The 21,725-nt window shown below is 53.2% G+C and overlaps 1 protein-coding gene across 2 annotated transcripts in view; it reads left to right on the top strand.

The window, feature by feature from the left end:
• LOC138554389 (zinc finger protein 271-like) overlaps window positions 1–21,725 on the top strand; it is a 189,199-nt gene that overhangs the window by 96,974 nt on the left and 70,500 nt on the right. Inside the window, exon 2 of one of the 2 annotated variants that reach the window (XM_069642583.1) lies at window positions 4,755–4,766. The exons of the other annotated variant lie outside the window; for it this stretch is intronic. Within the exon in view, the coding sequence (XP_069498684.1) occupies window positions 4,755–4,766 (12 nt within the window). The remainder of the gene's footprint in view (window positions 1–4,754; window positions 4,767–21,725) is intronic. 2 annotated transcript variants of the gene reach the window in all.

The raw sequence follows: 21,725 nt of genomic DNA, 5'->3' as shown, positions 1-21,725 counted from the left end.
GCACCTAGAAACACTTGTGTACATGCACGTTATAAATGCAATATCATATCATACCGGCAGATAGGAAAGAAAAACCTGCCTGGCCAGAAGGACGCATCTGCAAGGCGAGGAGAAGGCTGGAGAGGGGCCGGTAGAGAGGATGCTGTGTATTGCAGGTGGTGAGGGATGCACTACGACCCAAGTGGGCCGTGAGGAGGTTGGAGCCTCTGCATTCCCCTATGCTGCATTTTCACAGCTGGAGCTTGGGTTCACACAAAACTCTGAATTGCCTTGGGCCACTTCCGTGAGGTTCACAGGTGGCGAGCGCTGCTCGCTGGAGTTCCTGATGCATACCCAGGAAGGAAACGGAAAGCGGAGAACAGAAGGTAGATGCCTGGAGGAGCCGAAAAGCCCTGGTGAGTGTGAGAGAGGGAACACTCGTACTGGGGTGCTCCAGGTGTGAGAATTGGGCATTTGCTAATAGCGATCAAACTGGAATTACTAAGAAGGGGGTTTGGAACCCTAATGAAAGAATATTGAACCACAAATTACTAAGTGTTTTGTCAAATACAACGATATCTATGGAATACCGAACTAAAGAGAAGATATGGAAATTGTGAAAATACAGCATGAGTAGAAAACGAATGATGTGCTGTAGTGAAAGGAGTGAAAACGCTCAGAGGCACTAGTGAACAAAGTGAAAGCCTGTAATGAATACCTATGAATTAAGTGCAAAGCAAGTGTGAAAGGCAAGTTGCTGAACTTGAATGGACACTATGAAAGCAAGGTGGTGGAAGAGGAAATTCACCACAGCATTGTCATGATCAACAGCAAAAACAACCCAAACACTCCCTGTAGTGGTGTATGCTTCAGTCGGAGAGGGGAAGGCTGGACTGCACTAATGCGCTCCTGGCACGCACATCAGGCTAATCCATTGCTATAATGAGGTGCGCGTCCATTCAGAGCATCAGCATTCCTAAAACAACTTCATTCTAACAGCTTCTCCCAACATGGCCGCCGTGGTTATCCACCAAACTTTCACACTCAACATGGCCGCCAGAGGTTCAACAGTCAAAGCATCAAGGACACACTCCAGTGTACAGGGTGGGGCTACCTATATAAACCACGCCTGTTGCTTCGTGTTATTCTGCATGTCGCAGCATAACGCTTACCCACCTGCTCCGGAATTGCCGATCCACTCTCAATACTCCTCTGGCTCCCCCAAACAGCATCTGTGAGGGACAGCAAGATAACAAAAGTAAGTGAAATCACAGCGAACACTGTGACCAAATTAAGAATGAAAATATAAACACTTTGAGAATTATACTTACTGCGCCTCATCCGCAACGGCTGTCCCAACATCCTGGTAGAACGGCCGTCTTCATGATCTTCACAAGCAAGTCCTGGAACGACAAAGAAAGCATAAGAGCACACATGCTAAAGGGACAAAGAGGACAGTGTGCACGAAGAGACTAATAGCGTAAAACAATAAGGCAGCAGAAGGGAAGGAAACTAGAAGCTAAAAGCAGAAAAGGACAAAAGCAACAGCAAGAGACTAAACAAGCAAGAACAACAAGGGAGCAGAAAGAAAGCAACACAAGAGACTAAGCAGAGAGGGTCAAAAGCAACAGCAAGGGACGGAAAGCAGAAAGACTTTTGCAGAAGAAGCAATCACATCCGGCGAGCTGCAGCCGGTCTGAGGAAGTGCTAGTGAAGTAACTAGCAACGGATGTGCCCAGGAACCTCTCTCCTGTGTGCATTACCCAACAGGTGAGTCCAGCCTTCCCTGGGGTGGTAGACTGGGGGGGAAGAGGAACAAAACAGGGAACCTAAAGATATTTCTGCTTGGTTTTAGGGAATCAACACCAATGCAAGATACCAGTCCATTTCCTGGGGTTGCTTCATACAAGATTCCCACTCCTCTCGCCTTAAACCCGGTGGTGGTTTTGTTATAACATGACTCAGGTTTTGGGCAGTGAGTAGTGTGGAACATTCATCAGAGGATCCAGAAGCTCAAGCAGAATACCAAGGTAAGCGTTACAAGAATAAAGTGAATACAAGTTGTGGCAAAGCCAAAGACTGCCAAGATACAAGTTGTGGCAGAGACAAAACACTGCCAAGGAGAATAACATACCAAACATTGATTACTAACACAGGTTCAGAGAGAGGGGGTCTGCGTTGTCAAAAAGGCTTGACAGAGTGTCTGAAATACTAACTGTATCAAGGCAAAACAAGGAGACTGTTAAAGAAAAGTAGCGTTAAATGTTGACATTTGATGCAGGTTGACAGATAATATACACAAGCTGATAACCAAGTATCGCGGCTGATCTGTGTTACCTCAAATGGGTGAACCGTGTGGTTCAACAACTGCACCCAGACCGAGTGACTCGCTCTCTGGTTTTGGAACGAACCAAGGGAAACCAAGAGCATCATGAAGTGCCAAAGGTCATCGGTGGCCTGACCTGTAATGGGTGGAACATGTGGTCCGACAACTGCGCAGAGACAGAGCAGCCCAACTTGGGAAACGGCCAAGGATCGAAGGCTGTGTGATCTCATAAGTGCTGTAATAAAAGAAATCACCTGTTTGAACTATTAAAGAACCTAAAGGATTGCAAAGTTAAACAGGAAGTATGCTTGAAAGTCAAGAGACTTGAACTGTGTTGAACTTGGGGAAGGGAACTCAAGACCTTTTTGGAACCATTTTGAAGTTGGGGACGTTGAATCCTGCCAGAGCTGAGAGAAGCTCAGAACTTTAATTTGAACACTGTTTCTTTTGGTGCTGACATCCCTACACATTGTATAGTTTCACTTGTGAGGGCAAGTACAGGTTTGGGACACAGACAGACTTTTAAATTGAACTTACTGACTTGGACTATCCTTAGTTTCTTTTAGCAGGGAAATCCCACCTTAGCATAGGGCAAGATAGGCCTTCAACCATCCTGACCTCTAAGAAAAAAGTGTTAGTAGTTTTATTATGTTTATTGGTTTATCAGTAAAACCTTTTACATTCGGTCCTAATTACATCAGCCTTCACATTCCATAAAATGTCAACAAAAAACCAGTTCATGATAAAACACGCACATGCTTAGATGAATCATTTTCTTTCTGAACCAATCTCCCTCCTTTAAAACATACTCCACAAATGTCATTACTGCTAATACCAGACTTTTTTTTTCCCCAATCCATACTCTCTCCCACCACTCCTCAGCAGTTAGCAGAAGTGCTTGCTTCAAGTGCCCCTCCAGATATCTAGTTCTTACTTCTGTCGGAGCCTTACTGGAGGTTATTAGATGGAAGAGTCTTTCTGCATTCTTCGTGTCTCCACCGTACCTACAATAGGATTCTGCCTCCTCAATCTGTTTCCTTGCCAATTACACTGCTTTTTGTTGGAAGAACGTTTGGTCAACATGGCATAAGAATGTCTCTATAATGGGCTGACGGAAACTTTCGTATGTATTCTGGAGTTTGGTTTAGACCTTTATGCTTGCAACTCAGTATAGGCCTTAGTCTATCCCTACCTCTTGTCTCAACGGTAGCATTCCAATCTAGATCTTGCAGCTTTCTTTGGCCTTTGTTGGATTGCACAGCAGCAAGTCCCTTGTGATGTTACACCCTTTAAGATAGTTCTCACATTTATCCATCCAGAGTTTCAATCCCTCATCTGGAGTGATTTCTTCACTCCATCGCATGATGTCGAATGGGGCCGAGCTGTCGGAGGTGATACACTTTCTATATAGAGATATGGTTTTCCACATACTATTGATTCAAGGGATTGTAGTCTCAGCTCGTATTGAGTGGAACATACTGGCAGTGGGTTGGGCAGTTTCAGAACCTTCCTCCAGAATAGCCCCTCCAAGACTCCCCACACTTTCCATGACACATTCGACAGAGACTCGGCTCCATATGTCAGGACCTGCACCACCTTTTGCTTATAGAATATGAGTGGTAAAGTTGAATAGAACCTATATCTTATATGCATGCCTTCCCAACTTAACTCTTAGAATTGCGTACTGGCCTTTCTCATCCATGTTTTATTGACCACTATGCCCAAGTAGGTCATCAGGTCTACTGTCTCCAACTTCCGATCCTCCACCCTCCATGAGAAAGTTCGCTTTTGTTTTCTGCACGCAAATGACGTAAGAATTTTAGATTTTTCCACATTTGCTCACGTGCCATTCTTTCAAGTAGAGGATGGATGCACTCAGCCTATGTTGCAAGCCAATGGGCGTAAGGTCAATGAATACCAAGTCATCCGTGTACAGGATGCAGGGAATTTAAATGGAGTTTCGTTTCGGCAGGACGGCTCGGATCATTCTTTGAGACTTCCTCAGTTCCGGCATATAGAGGCTCCGGCATATAGAGGCTGAATAACAGGGGAGCCAAGACGCACCCTGCTTTAGCCCTCAACAGGATTCGATTTTCCTCGACAAAGCCCCATCCACTGACCGTCTCTCTTGAATCGATGTGTTTGTGTGTAGGGCTCTAATCGCTTCAATCAAATCAGAGGGGCAGTTCCAATCAGTAAGCTTGGACCACAGGCATTCTCTACTGACCCCATCAAGGGCCTGCTCCAGATCCTTGAAGGCCAAGTTAACATTGGTCTTGCCCTCCATGGTTCACCGCTTCAAAACGTCAAGTACAAACAGATTCAGGGAAATACCCACTCACGTTACAAAACCTGCCTGTCTCTGTTCCAGCCGACCCAACCTCATCACCCATGCACTCAGATCTCTCTCCAATACTGATGCAAATAGCTTACCCAGGGTGTCCAGAAGGGCGATCGGACGATTGTCGGTATTTGCTTTGTTTCCATGACCTGTTCAAACAACTTCACCACAAAGTCCCTCAAAACGTGCACATTTTCCTTTAACACATGGTTGGCCAATCCATCTGGGTCAGCTGCCTTTGAGGAACTCAGTTTTACAAGCATTACTCTTACCTCATCCGTATTAAACTCAAATGACCATCAGTAACCCCCTTCCAGATCACATCTGGTCCTTCTCCTCACTCCTTTAGTGTAGTGGTCCGCCCCTATATGAGCTGGTTGGAAATTACCCGCATTTATGAGCTCCCACAAATTCCTTGTGTTATCCCTGCACACTGCTCTCAGCATTCTCTCCGTGTCCAGTTGCAACCTTGCTGCTTTGGAGGCACGGAGCCAGGTGTGGTGTCTCTGCTTCAGCTTCCTTATTTTGGCATTGCTAGAATCCGTTCTGTCCCTTTTCAATTTGCTAATGTCAGATTTGAATGCTCTTCTCTCCAGCACTAAATCATGGTTATATGCGTGCCTATGGCCCATGTTCATCTGACCTTTTCAATCCCTCTCTTGCTTAAATGCTTTGAGGAGCCAAGCATATTCAACCTTGCATGGGTTCTCGGCCATGAAGTACTCCTCATATTGGGTAGTCAATATTAATTCTGAGCCTATTTTTCCCCCAGGTTAGTTCAACTGGGGCCATAACCATCCTATCTTTTTCATGACATATCACAGTCCAGATGATTGCTAATAGATCGTGATCACTTGAGCTCATTTCTTGTACCTCAAACTTTCCTACAGCCACAGCAACATTTTCTGAAACAAAACAGTCGTCCAAACAAGCTGTATAGCCCCCCCCTTCCCCATGCCGTGCTCCTGGAATATCCCCTTTAGTTTGTCCATTCAGCAATAGCAAATCACGGGCTCTTGTCCCACTCAGCCATCTTAGAGCTCGTTTCCCCAACAGTGCCTCACTATGGGGCCATCCCTCCCTGTTTATTAGGTGCGCATTCAAGTCTCCGCATATAATACTGTCGGTATTTTCCATCGCTATCAAGGCCTTGTCCAGGGGCCTCATTATTGCCTTAATGAAAGCCTCTTCTGGGTACATGTTCACGCTCCAGTATACGTTCATGAGAACGATTGGCATTTCCTGCTTAAGGTTCAGCACCTGGACAAACTGGTTTGGGTTGCCTATACTTTCTACCAAGTTCCGGGATCCCTTTTGAGAAGAGAGTCATAAACGCCCTTGTATTGCAGGAGCCAATATGTAGAACTTCATCTTCGCGCTCCCAATGGCTCTATGGTTGACGGGGCTACCCTAGAGCCTCTACTAGTCATGCCGAATTCACTGACTTTCCCTCCTGCTGCCGATGTTCCTGATGTTTTATTGGACTCTTCTTATTTTGAGTTGAGTTATCAATGGAAAATGTCAATGGAAGGAGGGGCTTTGCTCTTGATTGTTGCTGATTCTCTTTAGGAGGGGTACATTCTCTGCCATCCCCTTTCTTTGTTGCTAAATTTATGGTTTCACTGGTGGCTACTTTCCCCAAAATGCCACTTTTCCCCTCCATTTTCCATTAGTCTCTACACAGCTCATATCCTAAAGGTAGGATTTGATCACTAAATTCCAGTAGAGCTTCTTTGATCAATGGAGATTCAAGGTGGAGGATGACCCAGTCCATTCTGCTCTCATTCACGAACTGAACTACCCAGATATCCTCTCTTATATGTCTCTTTTCCGGGATGTGCTGGAAGAGCCTTATCCCATTCCGACAGTTCAAAATTAAATTGTCGGATCCGGGGATCAGTCTTTCTAGGTAGAGTCTGTTTTCTATCTTCTTGGGCTGGAGGCCCTCTTCTTCTTTCTAGGTAGAGTCTGTTTTCTATGTTCTTGGGCTGGAGGCCCTCTTCTTCTTTCTAGGTAGAGTCTGTTTTCTATGTTCTTGGGCTGGAGGCCCTCTTCTTCTTTCTAGGTAGAGTCTGTTTTCTATGTTCTTGGGCTGGAGGCCCTCTTCTTCTTTCTAGGTAGAGTCTGTTTTCTATGTTCTTGGGCTGGAGGCCCTCTTCTTCTTTATTAGTTGTCCCCTTAGAAGCAGTTTCCTTATTCTGAGGAATTTTTACTGATTTAATTTTTTCGGCTTCCCTTAGACGGGCTCCTCCTGCCGAGCCTGCCTCAGGGTGACTCTTTTTTCTTTAATGTTTTAAAGGTGGCCTGGGTTTTCACTTGGTCTATAGATTTTTCTTTGGCAAGGCGCGAGGTTGTAGGTAGGGAAGTGGAGCCCGTCGTTATTCAATTTACCTGGCGCTCAATTTCCACCCATTCCGAGCAGCTTCATTTATTCCATTCCTCATCCTCCTCTTCCCTTGCCATTGTTTCGATCAAGTCACTAAGGTATGCTTCCGAGATGGATTCTATCTCATCATTCTCCATCACCTGCCCCGATTCACTATTTACTGGGGCCACCGTCTGCATTGTTGCTTCCTCCTAGGGCACTACCAGTTCTTTTCTTGGGCGTTTCAAAATCTGGCCCGAGTCAGAAGGCGGCGGGGTTCTTATATTCCCCATAAAGGCTTGATCCATTGGACTTTCGGTCCCACCCAGTTTTTATATTTTTTGCCATCTTTAGCCGATTGACCACATTTGGCACATTCCCCGCAAGGTCCACTAGGAGTTTGTGCTGGCTGGAATATCGAAAATATGTTGACTTCTTTGGCTGCAACCGGGTCGCCACCGTTGCTTTCCAGCCTGCATCACCTCGCTGGTCAGAACTAGGGTCAAGAAGTAGTTGGACCAATGGATTTGTCACCTCTAGTGAGTTGTCATGCATTTGTCCCCGCAGCACTCACCCGACTTGCCTCCAACATTTCAGGTTACTTCCACACACAGGGTCCAGTGTAGTTCCGCCCAGCAGCAGCAGGATGCTCAATTTACATGTCGCCGCCCCGCACAATCCACAAGGATACGTTTTTCATGGCGGCGATGGCTGCAACTTCAGTGGCAGTTGCCATGGTGCTGGAACGCATGCACAACATGGCGAACAAAGCACGCTATGCGACGGACCCGCTCACGCGCTACACATCGCTTCTCAGCTGTGTTGATACCGGCATGCAGCGTTATTTCAAGTTCCGACCTGCTTACTTCCTGGATCCGACTTTCGCTTCGCTTCGCTTCACGGACTGCTTCTTGTCTACTCCTTTGGTACCCCTTTGGTAACGGCGCCCTCTTGATTGATTACCCGAACTGTTCTGACCTCGGCTCTCAGCATAACGGACTGCCTCTTCCGTTTCCTTTGGCCTCTGCGCATCCTTGCGTGTATATTTGGATACTGACTACGGAGTTCAGCTTTTGGACTGATCTTGGAACTGCCCTTCTGTGAAACCACGTTGGGTCCTTACCATTTGGTTAGGACCTTGCCTCGTTATCCTTGAACCAGGGTGGCAACCCAGTATATGCCTGCGAACACCTTGGGCCTCATTGGCTGATCCTCTACTGATATCACTCTGCATCTTACTGGGGGGAACAAGCAAGGATCCTGATACCATCTCCTCCCTGCTACCACACCAGATCTTACTGGGGGAGGGGAACAAGCAGCAATCCTGTTTCTTCTGCTCCCTTCTACTGCTCTCCGGGCTTCCCAACTGGTAGGTGTCTTGTAACACATAGTCTGATCCCTATACTGGTGGTGTGTATTTGGTGGTTTATTGCTTAACCTGTTTGTCTTCCCTTCCAGCTACCTGGACACCCGGTGTTCTTGTTCCAGCCACATGTGGCCCTAATAACCGGTCAGCGAGTTATTCCCATCTCTCTGACTGGTACTTGGGGACCTCAAGTCTTGACATGAGTTTCTGCCCTGTGTTGCACTGGTCATTCCCGACCCTTTATTCCGACCCAGTAGTAGCTCTTTCCTAGTGGCTTTTCTGACTCTGCTGGTCTCATCCCTTCCTGCTGTGCATCCTCCTGTTGCTCCTCTCTCAGTACTTGATCTTTTTTCCACTGCCAGCGCATCCATTTGCAGTCTTCTAATATGGCTTCCATTAGCAGGGATTTATCAGTTGCCTCTCTTCTTGCAAGATCACATGACCTATTCTGCCACTTAATTGTAGCTTCAGCTTCTTTATCTATTCTGTCTTGCACTTAATTCGCAAAACCTTCCAAATAAGTCATTTCAGCGTGTGCCATCGCCATTAATGTGGCCTGATCTTGCAATGAGTCGTTTAGCGCCTCGTAGAGCTTGGTAAATGGGGCTATAGAGATAGCGAGCGCTGCTATAACCGTGTGTTGCAGATGGGTCCCTGCCTCTCTCTCACCCCACATTATTATTCCTCCCCTCAGAACTCAGCTCATCTCGGACACTCCTCGGGGAGGGCATACTGCAGCTAGTAGAGACAGTTCCACTTCCGGCCGGGTCGACGTGTTATCCCTTCTTGCCTCTGCCTCAGCTACAGCTCCCCCTAGCCCGAGGTCATTTGGCAATGTTGATATTACTGGAAATGCTGGAGTCTCCTTCTCATCCTCAGACTTTTCAGAGTTAGGGGCCGCATAGCTCTGCCGGCAATGTTGACATTACTGGGAAACCTAGCGACTCCTTCTCACCGAGTCTTGTCTGAGTTGGGGGCCACAAACTTCAGCGTCGCCAATCGTTCATTTATGCTTGATAGGCTCGTGCGTTTCTTCAGAGTAATCTTTGTTGTTGTATCCAACAGTTCTTTTGAGAGCTGCGCCACCAACTGGGTTTTTTAGGACATGGGCTTTTGGTGGGCTGGGTATGGGCTTCTCTGTGCCCATGGTCAATGGATCACTACGTGATCTACTATTTGTCATCAATTCCACTGCCTGGGTGCTGAGATTTCCCCAAGCCTCACCGCTAGTTTCACTCAGGTCAGTCGATTCTTGCTCCTCAACGCATAGGCCCTCATTACTGTGCCCAGGTTTTGCGAACATTTCTCCCTCCACCTCCCCCTCTTTCGTGTTTTCACTTTTGTCTTTGACTCCTGCCTCCCTGGAGATGTTTTTAGGGGGACCAGGTAGACAAAGGACCTCATTCTTAGTGCTCTTCTCGGCCACCAGGGGACCCGCTTGCACAAAGTCACTTGTCCGGCAGCGGTCTGGGGAGAGCTATTGAGTCAGTTCAGTATAGACCAATGGTCCCTCTCTCTCCAGCGGGGTGTCGCTGATCCGAATACCATTCCCTGTGCTCCCCACAGTCTGCTCAACTGTGGGGCTCCGATGGGCGGCTGACTGACCAGCAAGCCCCCTTGGCTTGCCATATGATGACTCGCTTATGTTTCCTCAGCAGTCAGCACTACTTACCTTAAGATTGGGGTTTACAGGTTCAGCATGGTCGGGCTCTGGTGTTGCTAGCAGTCTTACCTGCTACTGTGTCCTCGTACCAGCGGTCCTAGCATGATTGCAGCTGACTCACGCATTCACCGGTCTCCCGGACTCTCTGCGCCTCGACCACGCCCCTGGGCTCACAAGGAACACCAAGAAACACTCCTGCCCCACTCCGTGTCGCTCCGCGAGGGGCACATGTTTTAATAGCAGCTCCTCCGCTTCACCCTTAGCACTGTAGAAAGACTTCAGTTTACAGGTACAGTGTTCCAAGTAACCAAGAAACACTCCTGCTTCACTCCGCACACAGTCTTGATTCATGATACCTTCACATAGGTCATGACATCATCGCATGGTTACAAGACTCAAGTAGGAAGAGAGAGTTGGATGCAGTGCACGCCCCGGCCCCTGAAAGCCTTGTGGACAGCCAGTGGAGAGATTTCAGGCCTGGAGAGAGATGGTCCCTGGGCTTGAGACCACAGACAAGTCTCGCAGTCCTGTTCTGGATGAGTTGCAGATGGCGGAGAGTAGAAGAAGGCAGACTGAGAAAGAGGCAGTTGCAGTAGTCCAGCCTGGAGAGAACAATGACTCTGGAGACAGTGAGCTTCTGGGGGAAAGTGAGAAAAGGAAAAATACCTCTGAGGAGGTGCAGCTGGTAGTTAGTGGTCCTTCTTGGCAAGGTCTGTGATGTAAGGTGAGAATGAGAGAGTGGAGTCAAAGATGACACCAATGATTTTTGTCTCACAGGAAGGCGAAGGAAGAGGTCCCAAGGAGGACAGCCACAGTGAGGGGTAAAGCGGGAGCATGGGTCCCAGTGAGAAGCATCTCATCTTACCCACACCATTTAGGAATGAGCGACAGAAGAGAGGAGCCTGAAGGAGAGTGGAGTGTCATCCGCATAACACTGAAAGTTAGAGGAGAAGGTAGAGATAAGGTGGGCCCAGTAGACATTGAAGAGCCAGGGTGAGAGGTTAGAGCCCTGCGGACACCACATATGGAGAGAGAGGTGGTGGAGAGAAAGGGACCAACTTAGACCTGGGAGGGTCATTCCAGGAGGAAGGAGGTCAACCAAGCAAGGGCCTGATCTGTGATGCCCAGGTTCTCACGGAGATGGTTGATCAGGATGGCATGATTGACTGTATCAAAAGCAGAGGAGAGATAAAGGAGGATGAGGACAGAAGGAAGGCTAGAATCGAGGTTAGTGAGCAGATCTTCATAGGTGCTCAGGAGAGCAGTTTCTGTGCCTCTGGCTGCTTTGAAGCCAGACTGATGGTCATGGAGACAACAACAGAGTCTGTGTGGAGAGTAAGCTGGGAGATGGCCAGCTTTTCCAGAGGTCTGCGCAGGAAAGAAGTGATAGAGCTTGGATGTAGCTTGCTGTACGGGAAGGATCAGCAAAAGGTTTTTTAGGAGGGGGTGCATAAGAGAGTGTTTGAGGGGAGAGGGGAAAGTTCCAGTGGCAAAAGAGTGATCGCAGAAATCGGCCTAGGGTGGCGATGTGGTCCTTGATGGTTCTGGAGGAGCTGGGGAGCACCTGCTTGGATGGCACTTTCATAGATCGCACTTGTCTAGAAACATCTTCAGGTGGGGTTGGAGAGAAAGAGGAGAAAGGAGGTGAAGAGGGAGAGGCGGCCAGAGAGGGGCCAAGAGAGGTAGAGGGAGAGGAAGAGGAGAGAGAGAGGACAGAATGTCCTGATTTTTTGTGGTGAAGTGAGAAGCTAGACCCATGCAGAGGGCCTGGAAGGGAACACGACAGGTGGAGACTGCAGAAGGATTGGACAGCTCCTTGCAGATTTCCGGCTGTGTTCCCGGCTGCAGAGAAGCGGGCTTGGATGTGGTACTACTGTAGCATACTTTAAATACCATTGTCTTTGTTCAGAACAGATTTTTTAAAAATAAAAATGCACCAGCAGCCCATCTCCATTAGCATCCACTGGATTCGATCCCCAGGAGCTAGATTCAGAGATTGTGCCTGGTCTGCGAGGCCGGCCACTGCCTGATGTCAGTTGTTTTCATTTAACACATTTTACTCTTTTTAACATATTGATGATGAATCAGTAAGAAATTAAGCTTCTACAAATGGATGCCCCTCCCCACCACACACTGCCCCCATGAAACACACTCCACGTGCCTTATTCTCTCTCCCCACCACACACCGCTCCCATGAAACACACTCCACGTGCCTTATTCTCTCTCCCCACCACACACCGCCCCCATGAAACACACTCCACGTGCCTTATTCTCTCTCCCCACCACACACCGCCCCCAAGAAACACACTCCACGTGCCTTATGCTCTCTCCGCACCACACACCGCCCCCATGAAACACACTCCACATGCCTTATTCTCTCTCCCCACCACACAACGCCCCCATGAAACACACTCCACATGCCTTATTCTCTCTCCCCACCACACACCGCCCCCATGAAACACACTCCACGTGCCTTATTCTCTCTCCCCACCACACACCGCCCCCATGAAACACACTCCACGTGCCTTATTCTCCCTCCCCACCACACACCGCCCCCATGAAACACACTCCACGTGCCTTATTCTCTCTCCCCACCACACACCGCCCCCATGAAACACACTCCACGTGCCTTATTCTCCCTCCCCACCACACACCGCCCCCATGAAACACACTCCACGTGCCTTATTCTCTCTCCCCACCACACACCGCCCCCATGAAACACACTCCACGTGCCTTATTCTCTCTCCCCACCACACACCGCCCCCATGAAACACACTCCACGTGCCTTATTCTCTCTCCCCACCACACACCGCCCCCATGAAACACACTCCACGTGCCTTATTCTCTCTCCCCACCACACACCGCCCCCATGAAACACACTCCACGTGCCTTATTCTCCCTCCCCACCACACACCGCCTCCATGAAACACACTCCACGTGCCTTATTCTCTCTCCCCACCACACACCGCCCCCATGAAACACACTCCACGTGCCTTATTCTCTCTCCCCACCACACACCGCCCCCATGAAACACACTCCACGTGCCTTATGCTCTCTCCCCACCACACACCGCCCCCATGAAACACACTCCATGTGCCTTATTCTCTCTCCCCACCACACACCGCCCCCATGAAACACACTCCACATGCCTTATTCTCTCTCCCCACCACACAACGCCCCCATGAAACACACTCCACGTGCCTTATTCTCTCTCCCCACCACACACCGCCCCATGAAACACACTCCACGTGCCTTATTCTCTCTCCCCACCACACACCGCCCCCATGAAACACACTCCATGTGCCTTATTCTCCCTCCCCACCACACACCGCCCCCATGAAACACACTCCACGTGCCTTATTCTCTCTCCCCACCACACACCGCCCCCATGAAACACACTCCACGTGCCTTATTCTCTCTCCCCACCACACACCGCCCCCATGAAACACACTCCACGTGCCTTATTCTCTCTCCCCACCACACACCGCCCCCATGAAACACATTCCACGTGACTTCTCTCTCCCCACCAACCCGCCCCCCATGAAACACACTCCACGTGCCTTATTCTCTCTCCCCACCACACACCGCCCCCATGAAACACACTCCACGTGCCTTCTCTCTCCCCACCACACACCGCCCCCATGAAAGACACTCCACGTGCCTTATTCTCTCTCCCCACCACACACCGCCTCCATGAAACACGCTCCACGTGCCTTATTCTCTCTCCCCACCACACACCGCCCCCATGAAACACACTCCACGTGCCTTATTCTCTCTCCCCACCACACACCGCCCCCATGAAACACACTCCACGTGCCTATTCTCTCTCCCCACCACACACCGCCCCCATGAAACACACTCCACGTGCCTTTTCTCTCTCCCCACCACACCGCCCCATGAAACACACTCCACGTGCCTTATTCTCTCCCCCACCACACACCACCCCCCAAGAAACACACTCCACGTGCCTTATTCTCTCTCCCCACCACACACTGCCCCCATGAAACACACTCCACGTGCCTTATTCTCTCTCCCACCACACACCGCCCCCATGAAACACACTCCACGTGCCTTATTCTCTCTCCCCACCACACACCGCCCCATAAAACACACTCCACGTGCCTTATTCTCTCTCCCCACCACACACCGCCCCCATGAAACACACTCCACGTGCCTTATTCTCTCTCCCCACCCTGCCCCCATGAAACACACTCTACGTGCCTTATTCTCTCTCCCCACCACACACCGCCCCCATGAAACACACTCCACGTGACTTCTCTCTCCCCACCAACCCGCCCCCCATGAAACACACTCCACGTGCCTTATTCTCTCTCCCCACCACACACCGCCCCCATGAAACACACTCCACGTGCCTTATTCTCTCTCCCCACCACACACCGCCGCCATGAAACACACTCCACGTGACTTCTCTCTCCCCACCAACCCGCCCCCCATGAAACACACTCCACGTGCCTTATTCTCTCTCCCCACCACACACTGCCCCCATGAAACAAACTCCACATGCCTTATTCTCTCTCCCCACCACACACCGCCCCCATGAAACACACTCCATGTGCCTTATTCTCTCTCCCCACCACACACCGCCCCCATGAAACACACTCCACGTGCCTTATTCTCTCTCCCCACCACACACCGCCCCCATGAAACACACTCCACGTGCCTTATTCTCTCTCCCCACCACACCCCCCCCCCATGAAACACACTCCATGTGCCTTATTCTCTCTCCCCACCACACACCGCCCCCAGGAAACACACTCCACGTGCTTATTCTCTCTCCCCACCACACACCGCCCCCATGAAACACACTCCACGTGCCTTATTCTCTCTCCCCACCACACCGCCCCCATGAAACAAACTCCACGTGCATTATTCTCTCTCCCCACCACACACCGCCCCCATGAAACACACTCCACGTGCCTTATTCTCTCTCCCAACCACATACCGCCCCATGAAACACACTCCACGTTCCTTATTCTCTCTCCCCACCACACCGCCCCATGAAACACACTCCACGTGCCTGTGGAAGATTAGGGGGTGTGCTGTGCTGTGTGTGGAGGGGCAGTGGATGTGCTGTGTTGTGTGTGGAGGAGCAGGGGGTGTGCTGTGTGTGGAGGAGCAGGGGAGGTGCTGTGTGTGGAGCAGGGGAGGTGTGTGTGGAGGAGCAGGGGATGTACTGTGCTGTGTGTGTGGAGGAGCAGGGGGTGTGCTGTGCTCTGTGTAGAGGAACAGGGGATGTGCTGTGCTGTGTGTAGAGGAGCAGGGGTTGTGCTGTGCTGTGTGTAGAGGAGTAGGGGATGTGCTGTGTGTAGAGGAGCAGGGGATGTGCTGTGCTGTGTGTGGAGGAGCAGGGTGTGTGCTATGCTCTGTAGAGGAGCAGGGTGTGTGCTATGCTCTGTAGAGGAGCAGGGGGTGTGCTGTGTGTGGAGGAGCAGGGGTGTGTGCTATGCTCTGTAGAGGAGCAGGGGATGTGCTGTGTGTGGAGGAGCAGGGGGTGTGCTTTGCTCTGTAGAGGAGCAGGGGGTGTGCTGTGTGTGGAGGAGCAGGGGATGTGCTGTGTGTGGAGGAGCAGGGGATGTGCTGTGTGTGGAGGAGCAGGGTGTGTGCTGTGTGTAGAGGAGCAGGGGGTGCTGTGTGTAGAGGAGCAGGGTGTGTGCTGTGTATGGGAGAGCAGGGGATGTGCTCTGTGTGGAGGAGCAGGGGGTGTGCTGTGCTCTGTGTGGAGGAGCAGGGGATGTGCTGTGTGTGGAGGAGCAGGGGATGTGCTGTGTGTAGAGGAGCAGGGGGTGCTGTGTGTAGAGGAGCAGGGTGTGTGCTGTGTGTAGAGGAGCAGGGGATGTGCTGTGTGTAGAGGAGCAGGGGGTGTGCTGTGCTCTGTGTGGAGGAGCAGGGGGTGTGCTGTGCTCTGTGTGGAGGAGAAGGGGGTGTGCTGTGCTCTGTGTGGAGGAACAGGGGATGTGCTGTGTGTGGAGGAGCAGGGGATTTGCTGTGTGTAGAGGAGCAGGGGGTGCTCTGTGTAGAGGAGCAGGGGGTGCTGTGTGTAGAGGAGCAGGGTGTGTGCTGTGTATGGGAGAGCAGGGGATGTGCTGTGTGTGGAGGAGCAGGGGGTGTGCTGTGCTGTGTGTGGAGGAGCAGGGGATGTGCTGTGTGTGGAGGAGCAGGGGATGTGCTGTGTGTAGAGGAGCAGGGTGTGTGCTGTGTATGGGAGAGCAGGGGGTGTGCTGTGCTCTGTGTGGAGGAGCAGGGGATGTGCTGTGTGTAGAGGAGCAGAGGATGTGCTGTGTGTAGAGGAGCAGGGTGTGTGCTGTGTGTGGAGGAGCAGGGGGTGTGCTGTGTGTGGAGGAGCAGGGGGTGTGCTGTGCTCTGTGTGGAGGAGCAGGGGGTGTGCTGTGCTCTGTGTGGAGGAGCAGGGGATGTGCTGTGCTCTGTGTGGAGGAGCAGGGGATGTGCTTTGCTGTGTGTAGAGGAGCAGGGGGTGTGCTGTGCTGTGTGTGGAGGGGCAGTGGATGTGCTGTGCTGTGTGTAGAGGAGCAGGGTGTGTGCTGTGTATGGGAGAGCAGGGGGTGTGCTGTGTGGAGGAGCAGGGGAGGTGTTGTGTGTGGAGGAGCAGGGGGTGTGCTGTGCTGTGTGTGGAAGATTAGGGGGTGTGCTGTGCTGTGTGTGGAGGGGCAGTGGATGTGCTGTGCTGTGTGTGGAGGAGCAGGGGGTGTGCTGTGTGTGGAGGAGCAGGGGAGGTGCTGTTTGTGGAGGAGCAGGGGAGGTGTGTGTGGAGGAGCAGGGGATGTACTGTGCTGTGTGTGGAGGAGCAGGGGCTGTGTGTGGATGAGCAGGGGGTGTGCTGTGCTCTGTGTAGAGGAACAGGGGATGTGCTGTGCTGTGTGTAGAGGAGCAGGGGATGTGCTGTGCTGTGTGTAGAGGAGCAGGGGATGTGCTGTGTGTAGAGGAGCAGGGGATGTGCTGTGCTGTGTGTGGAGGAGCAGGGTGTGTGCTGTGCTCTGTAGAGGAGCAGGGTGTGTGCTATGCTCTGTAGAGGAGCAGGGGGTGTGCTGTGTGTGGAGGAGCAGGGGTGTGTACTATGCTCTGTAGAGGAGCAGGGGATGTGCTGTGTGTGGAGGAGCAGGGGGTGTGCTTTGCTCTGTAGAGGAGCAGGGGGTGTGCTGTGTGTGGAGGAGCAGGGGATGTGCTGTGTGTGGAGGAGCAGGGGATGTGCTGTGTGTGGAGGAGCAGGGTGTGTGATGTGTGTAGAGGAGCAGGGTGTGTGCTGTGTATGGGAGAGCAGGGGATGTGCTGTGTGTGGAGGAGCAGGGGGTGTGCTGTGCTCTGTGTGGAGGAGCAGGGGTGTGCTGTGTGTGGAGGAGCAGGGGAGGTGCTGTGCTGTGTGTGGAGGAGCAGGGGTGTGCTGTGCTGTGTGTGGGGGAGCAGGGGTGTGCTGTGTGTGGAGGAGCAGGGGAGGTGCTGTGCTGTGTGTGAAGGAGCAGGGGTGTGCTGTGCTGTGTGTGGAGGAGCAGGGGTGTGCTGTGCTGTGTGTGGGGGAGCAGGGGTGTGCTGTGCTGTGTGTGGAGGAGCAGAGGTGTACTGTGCTGTGCTGTGTGTGGGGGAGCAGGGGGTGTGCTGTGCTGTGTGTGGAGGAGCAGGGGTGTGCTGTGTGTGGGGGAGCAGGGGGTGTGCTGTGCTGTGTGTGGAGGAGCAGGGGTGTGCTGTGTGTGGAGGAGCAGGGGAGGTGCTGTGCTGTGTGTGGAGGAGCAGGGGTGTGCTCTGTGTGGAGGAGCAGGGGTGTGCTGTGCTGTGTGTGGGGGAGCAGGGGGTGTGCTGTGTGTGGAGGAGCAGGGGTGTGCTGTGCTGTGTGTGGGGGAGCAGGGGGTGTGCTGTGCTGTGTGTGGGGGAGCAGGGGGTGTGCTGTGCTGTGTGTGGAGGAGCAGGGGTGTGCTGTGCTGTGTGTGGGGGAGCAGGGGGTGTGCTGTGCTGTGTGTGGGGGAGCAGGGGGTGTGCTGTGCTGTGTGTGGAGGAGCAGGGGGTGTGCTGTGCTGTGTGTGGAGGAGCAGGGGTGTGCTGTGTGTGGAGGAGCAGGGGTGTGCTGTGCTGTGTGTGGGGGAGCAGGGGTGTGCTGTGCTGTGTGTGGGGGAGCAGGGGGTGTGCTGTGTGTGGAGGAGCAGGGGGTGTGCTGTGTGTGGAGGAGCAGGGGTGTGCTGTGCTGTGTGTGGGGGAGCAGGCGGTGTGCTGTGCTGTGTGTGGGGGAGCAGGGGTGTGCTGTGCTGTGTGTGGGGAGCAGGCGTGTGCTGTGTGTGGAGGAGCAGGGGGTGTGCTGTGTGTGGAGGAGCAGGGGTGTGCTGTGCTGTGTGTGGGGAGCAGGGGTGTGCTGTGCTGTGTGTGGGGGAGCAGGGGTGTGCTGTGCTGTGTGTGGGGGAGCAGGGGTGTGCTGTGCTGTGTGTGGAGGAGCAGGGGTGTGCTGTGTGTGAAGGAGCAGGGGTGTGCTGTGTGTGGAGGAGCAGGGGTGTGCTGTGCTGTGCTGTGTGTGGGGGAGCAGGGGGTGTGCTGTGTGTGGGGGAGCAGGGGTGTGTTGTGCTGTGTGTGGAGGAGCAGGGGGTGTGCTGTGCTGTGTGTGGAGGAGCAGGGAGTGTGCTGTGCTGTGTGTGGGGGAGCAGGGCTGTGCTGTGCTGTGTGTGGAGGAGCAAGGGGTGTGCTGTGCTGTGTGTGGAGGAGCAGGGGTGTACTGTGCTGTGTGTGGAGGAGCAGGGGGTGTGCTGTGCTGTGTGTGGAGGAGCAGGGGTGTGCTGTGCTGTGTGTAGAGTAGCAGGGGGTGTGCTTTGCTCTGTAGAGTAGCAGGGGTGTGCTTTGCTCTGTGGAGGAGCAGGGGATGTGCTGTGTGTAGAGGAGCAGAGGGTGCTGTGTGTAGAGGAGCAGGGTGTGTGCTGTGTATGGGAGAGCAGGGGATGTGCTGTGTGCGGAGGAGCAGGGGGTGTGCTTTGCTCTGTGTGGAGGAGCAGGGGATGTGCTGTGTGTGGAGGAGCAGGGGGTGTGCTGTGCTCTGTGTGGAGGAGCAGGGGATGTGCTGTGTGTAGAGGAGCAGGGGGTGCTGTGTGTAGAGGAGCAGGGGGTGCTGTGTGTAGAGGAGCAGGGTGTGTGCTGTGTATGGGAGAGCAGGGGATGTGCTGTGTGTGGAGGAGCAGGGGTGTGCTGTGCTCTTTGTGGAGGAGCAGGGGAGGTGCTGTGCTCTGTGTGGAGGAGCAGGGGGTGTGCGGTGCTCTGTGTGGAGGAGCAGGGGATGTGCTGTGTGTGGAGGAGCAGGGGATGTGCTGTGTGTAGAGGAGCAGGGGGTGCTGTGTGTAGAGGAGCAGGGTGTGTGCTGTGTATGGGAGAGCAGGGGATGTGCTGTGTGTGGAGGAGCAGGGGGTGTGCTGTGCTCTGTGTGGAGGAGCGGGGGATGTGCTGTGTGTAGAGGAGCAGGGGGTGCTGTGTGTAGAGGAGCAGGGTGTGTAGAGGAGCAGGGTGTGTGCTATGTATGGGAGAGCAGGGGATGTGCTGTGTGTGGAGGAGCAGTGGGTGTGCTGTGCTCTGTGTGGAGGAGCAGGGGATGTGCTGTGTGTAGAGGAGCAGGGGATGTGCTGTGTGTAGAGGAGCAGGGTGTGTGCTGTGTATGGGAGAGCAGGGGGTGTGCTGTGTGTGGAGGAGCAGGGGGTGTGCTGTGCTCTGTGTGGAGGAGCAGGGGATGTGCTGTGTGTAGAGGAGCAGGGGGTGCTGTGTGTAGAGGAGCAGGGTGTGTTCTGTGTATGGGAGAGCAGGGGGTGTGCTGTGTGGAGGAGCAGGGGAGGTGCTGTGTGTGGAGGAGCAGGGGGTGTGCTGTGCTGTGTGTGGAGGAGCAGGGGGTGTGCTGTGCTGTGTGTGGAGGGGCAGTGGATGTGCTGTGCTGTGTGTGGAGGGGCAGTGGATGTGCTGTGCTGTGTGTGGAGGAGCAGGGGATGTGCTGTGTGTGGAGGAGCAGGGGATGTGCTGTGTGTAGAGGAGCAGGGGGTGCTGTGTGTAGAGGAGCAGGGTGTGTGCTGTGTATGGGAGAGCAGGGGATGTGCTGTGTGTGGAGGAGCAGGGGGTGTGCTGTGCTCTGTAGAGGCCAGGGGGTGTGCTGTGTGTGGAGGAGCAGGGGCTGTGCTGTGTGTGGAGGAGCAGGGGATGTGCTGTGTGTGGAGGAGCAGGGTGTGTGCTGTGTGTAGAGGAGCAGCGTGTGTGCTGTGTATGGGAGAGCAGGGGATGTGCTGTGTGTGGAGGAGCAGGGGGTGTGCTGTGCTCTGTGTGGAGGAGCAGGGGATGTGCTGTGTGTAGAGGAGCAGGGGATGTGCTGTGTGTAGAGGAGCAGGGGGTGCTGTGTGTAGAGGAGCAGGGTGTGTGCTGTGTATGGGAGAGCAGGGGATGTGCTCTGTGTGGAGGAGCAGGGGGTGTGCTGTGCTCTGTGTGGAGGAGCAGGGGATGTGCTGTGTGTAGAGGAGCAGGGGGTGCTGTGTGTAGAGGAGCAGGGGCTGCTGTGTGTAGAGGAGCAGGGTGTGTGCTGTGTATGGGAGAGCAGGGGATGTGCTCTGTGTGGAGGAGCAGGGGGTGCTGTGTGTAGAGGAGCAGGGGGTGCTATGTTTAGAGGAGCAGGGGGTGTGCTGTGTGTGGAGGAGCAGGGGTGTGCTGTGCTGTGTGTGGAGGAGCAGGGGAGGTGCTGTGTGTGGAGGAGCAGGGGTGTGCTGTGTGTGGGGGGGCAGGGGATGTGCTCTGCTGTGTGTGGAGGAGCAGGGGATGTGCTGTGCTGTGTGTGCAGGAGCAGGGGGTGTGCTGTGCTGTGTGTGTGGAGGAGCAGGGGAGGTGCTGTGCTGTGTGTGTGTGGAGGAGCAGGGGAGGTGCTGTGTGTGGAGGAGCAGGGGAGGTGCTGTGTGTGGAGGAGCAGGGGAGGTGCTGTGTGTGGAGGAGCAGGGGGTGTGCTGTGCTCTGTGTGGAGGAGCAGGGGGTGTGCTGTGCTCTGTGTGGAGGAGCAGGGGAGGTGCTGTGTGTGGAGGAGCAGGGGGTGTGCTGTGTGTGGAGGAGCAAGGGTGTGTGCTATGCTCTGTAGAGGAGCAGGGTGTGTGTGCTATGCTCTGTAGAGGAGCAGGGGGTGTGTGCTATGCTCTGTAGAGGAGCAGGGTGTGTGTGCTATGCTCTGTAGAGGAGCAGGGGGTGTGTGCTATGCTCTGTAGAGGAGCAGGGGTGTGCTGTGTATGGGAGAGCAGGGGATGTGCTGTGTGTAGAGGAGCAGGGGATGTGCTGTGCTGTGTGTAGAGGAGCATGGGATGTGCTGTGCTGTGTGTAGAGGAGCAGGGGATGTGCTGTGCTGTGTGTAGAGGAACAGGGGATGTGCTGTGCTGTGTGTGGAGGAGCAGGGTGTGTGCTATGCTCTGTAGAGGAGCAGGGGGTGTGCTTTGCTATGTAGAGGAGCAGGGGGGTGTGCTTTGCTCTGTAGAGGAGCAGGGGGTGTGCTTTGCTTTGTAGAGGAGCAGGGGGTGCGCTGTGCTGTGTGTGGGGGAGCAGGGGTGTGCTGTGCTGTGTGTGGGGAGCAGGGGTGTGCTGTGCTGTGTGTGGAGGAGCAGGGGTGTGCTGTGTGTGAAGGAGCAGGGGTGTGCTGTGTGTGGAGGAGCAGGGGGTGTGTTGTGTGTGGAGGAG

The sequence above is a fragment of the Ambystoma mexicanum genome, unplaced genomic scaffold (genome assembly GCF_040938575.1).
Source record: "Ambystoma mexicanum isolate Mex_15411 unplaced genomic scaffold, UKY_AmexF1_1 Mex_scaf157, whole genome shotgun sequence".
NCBI classification, from domain to species: Eukaryota; Metazoa; Chordata; class Amphibia; order Caudata; family Ambystomatidae; genus Ambystoma; species Ambystoma mexicanum.
The sequence above is the reverse complement of the archived record's forward strand: the minus strand, read 5'-3'. Positions and strand labels throughout refer to the sequence as shown.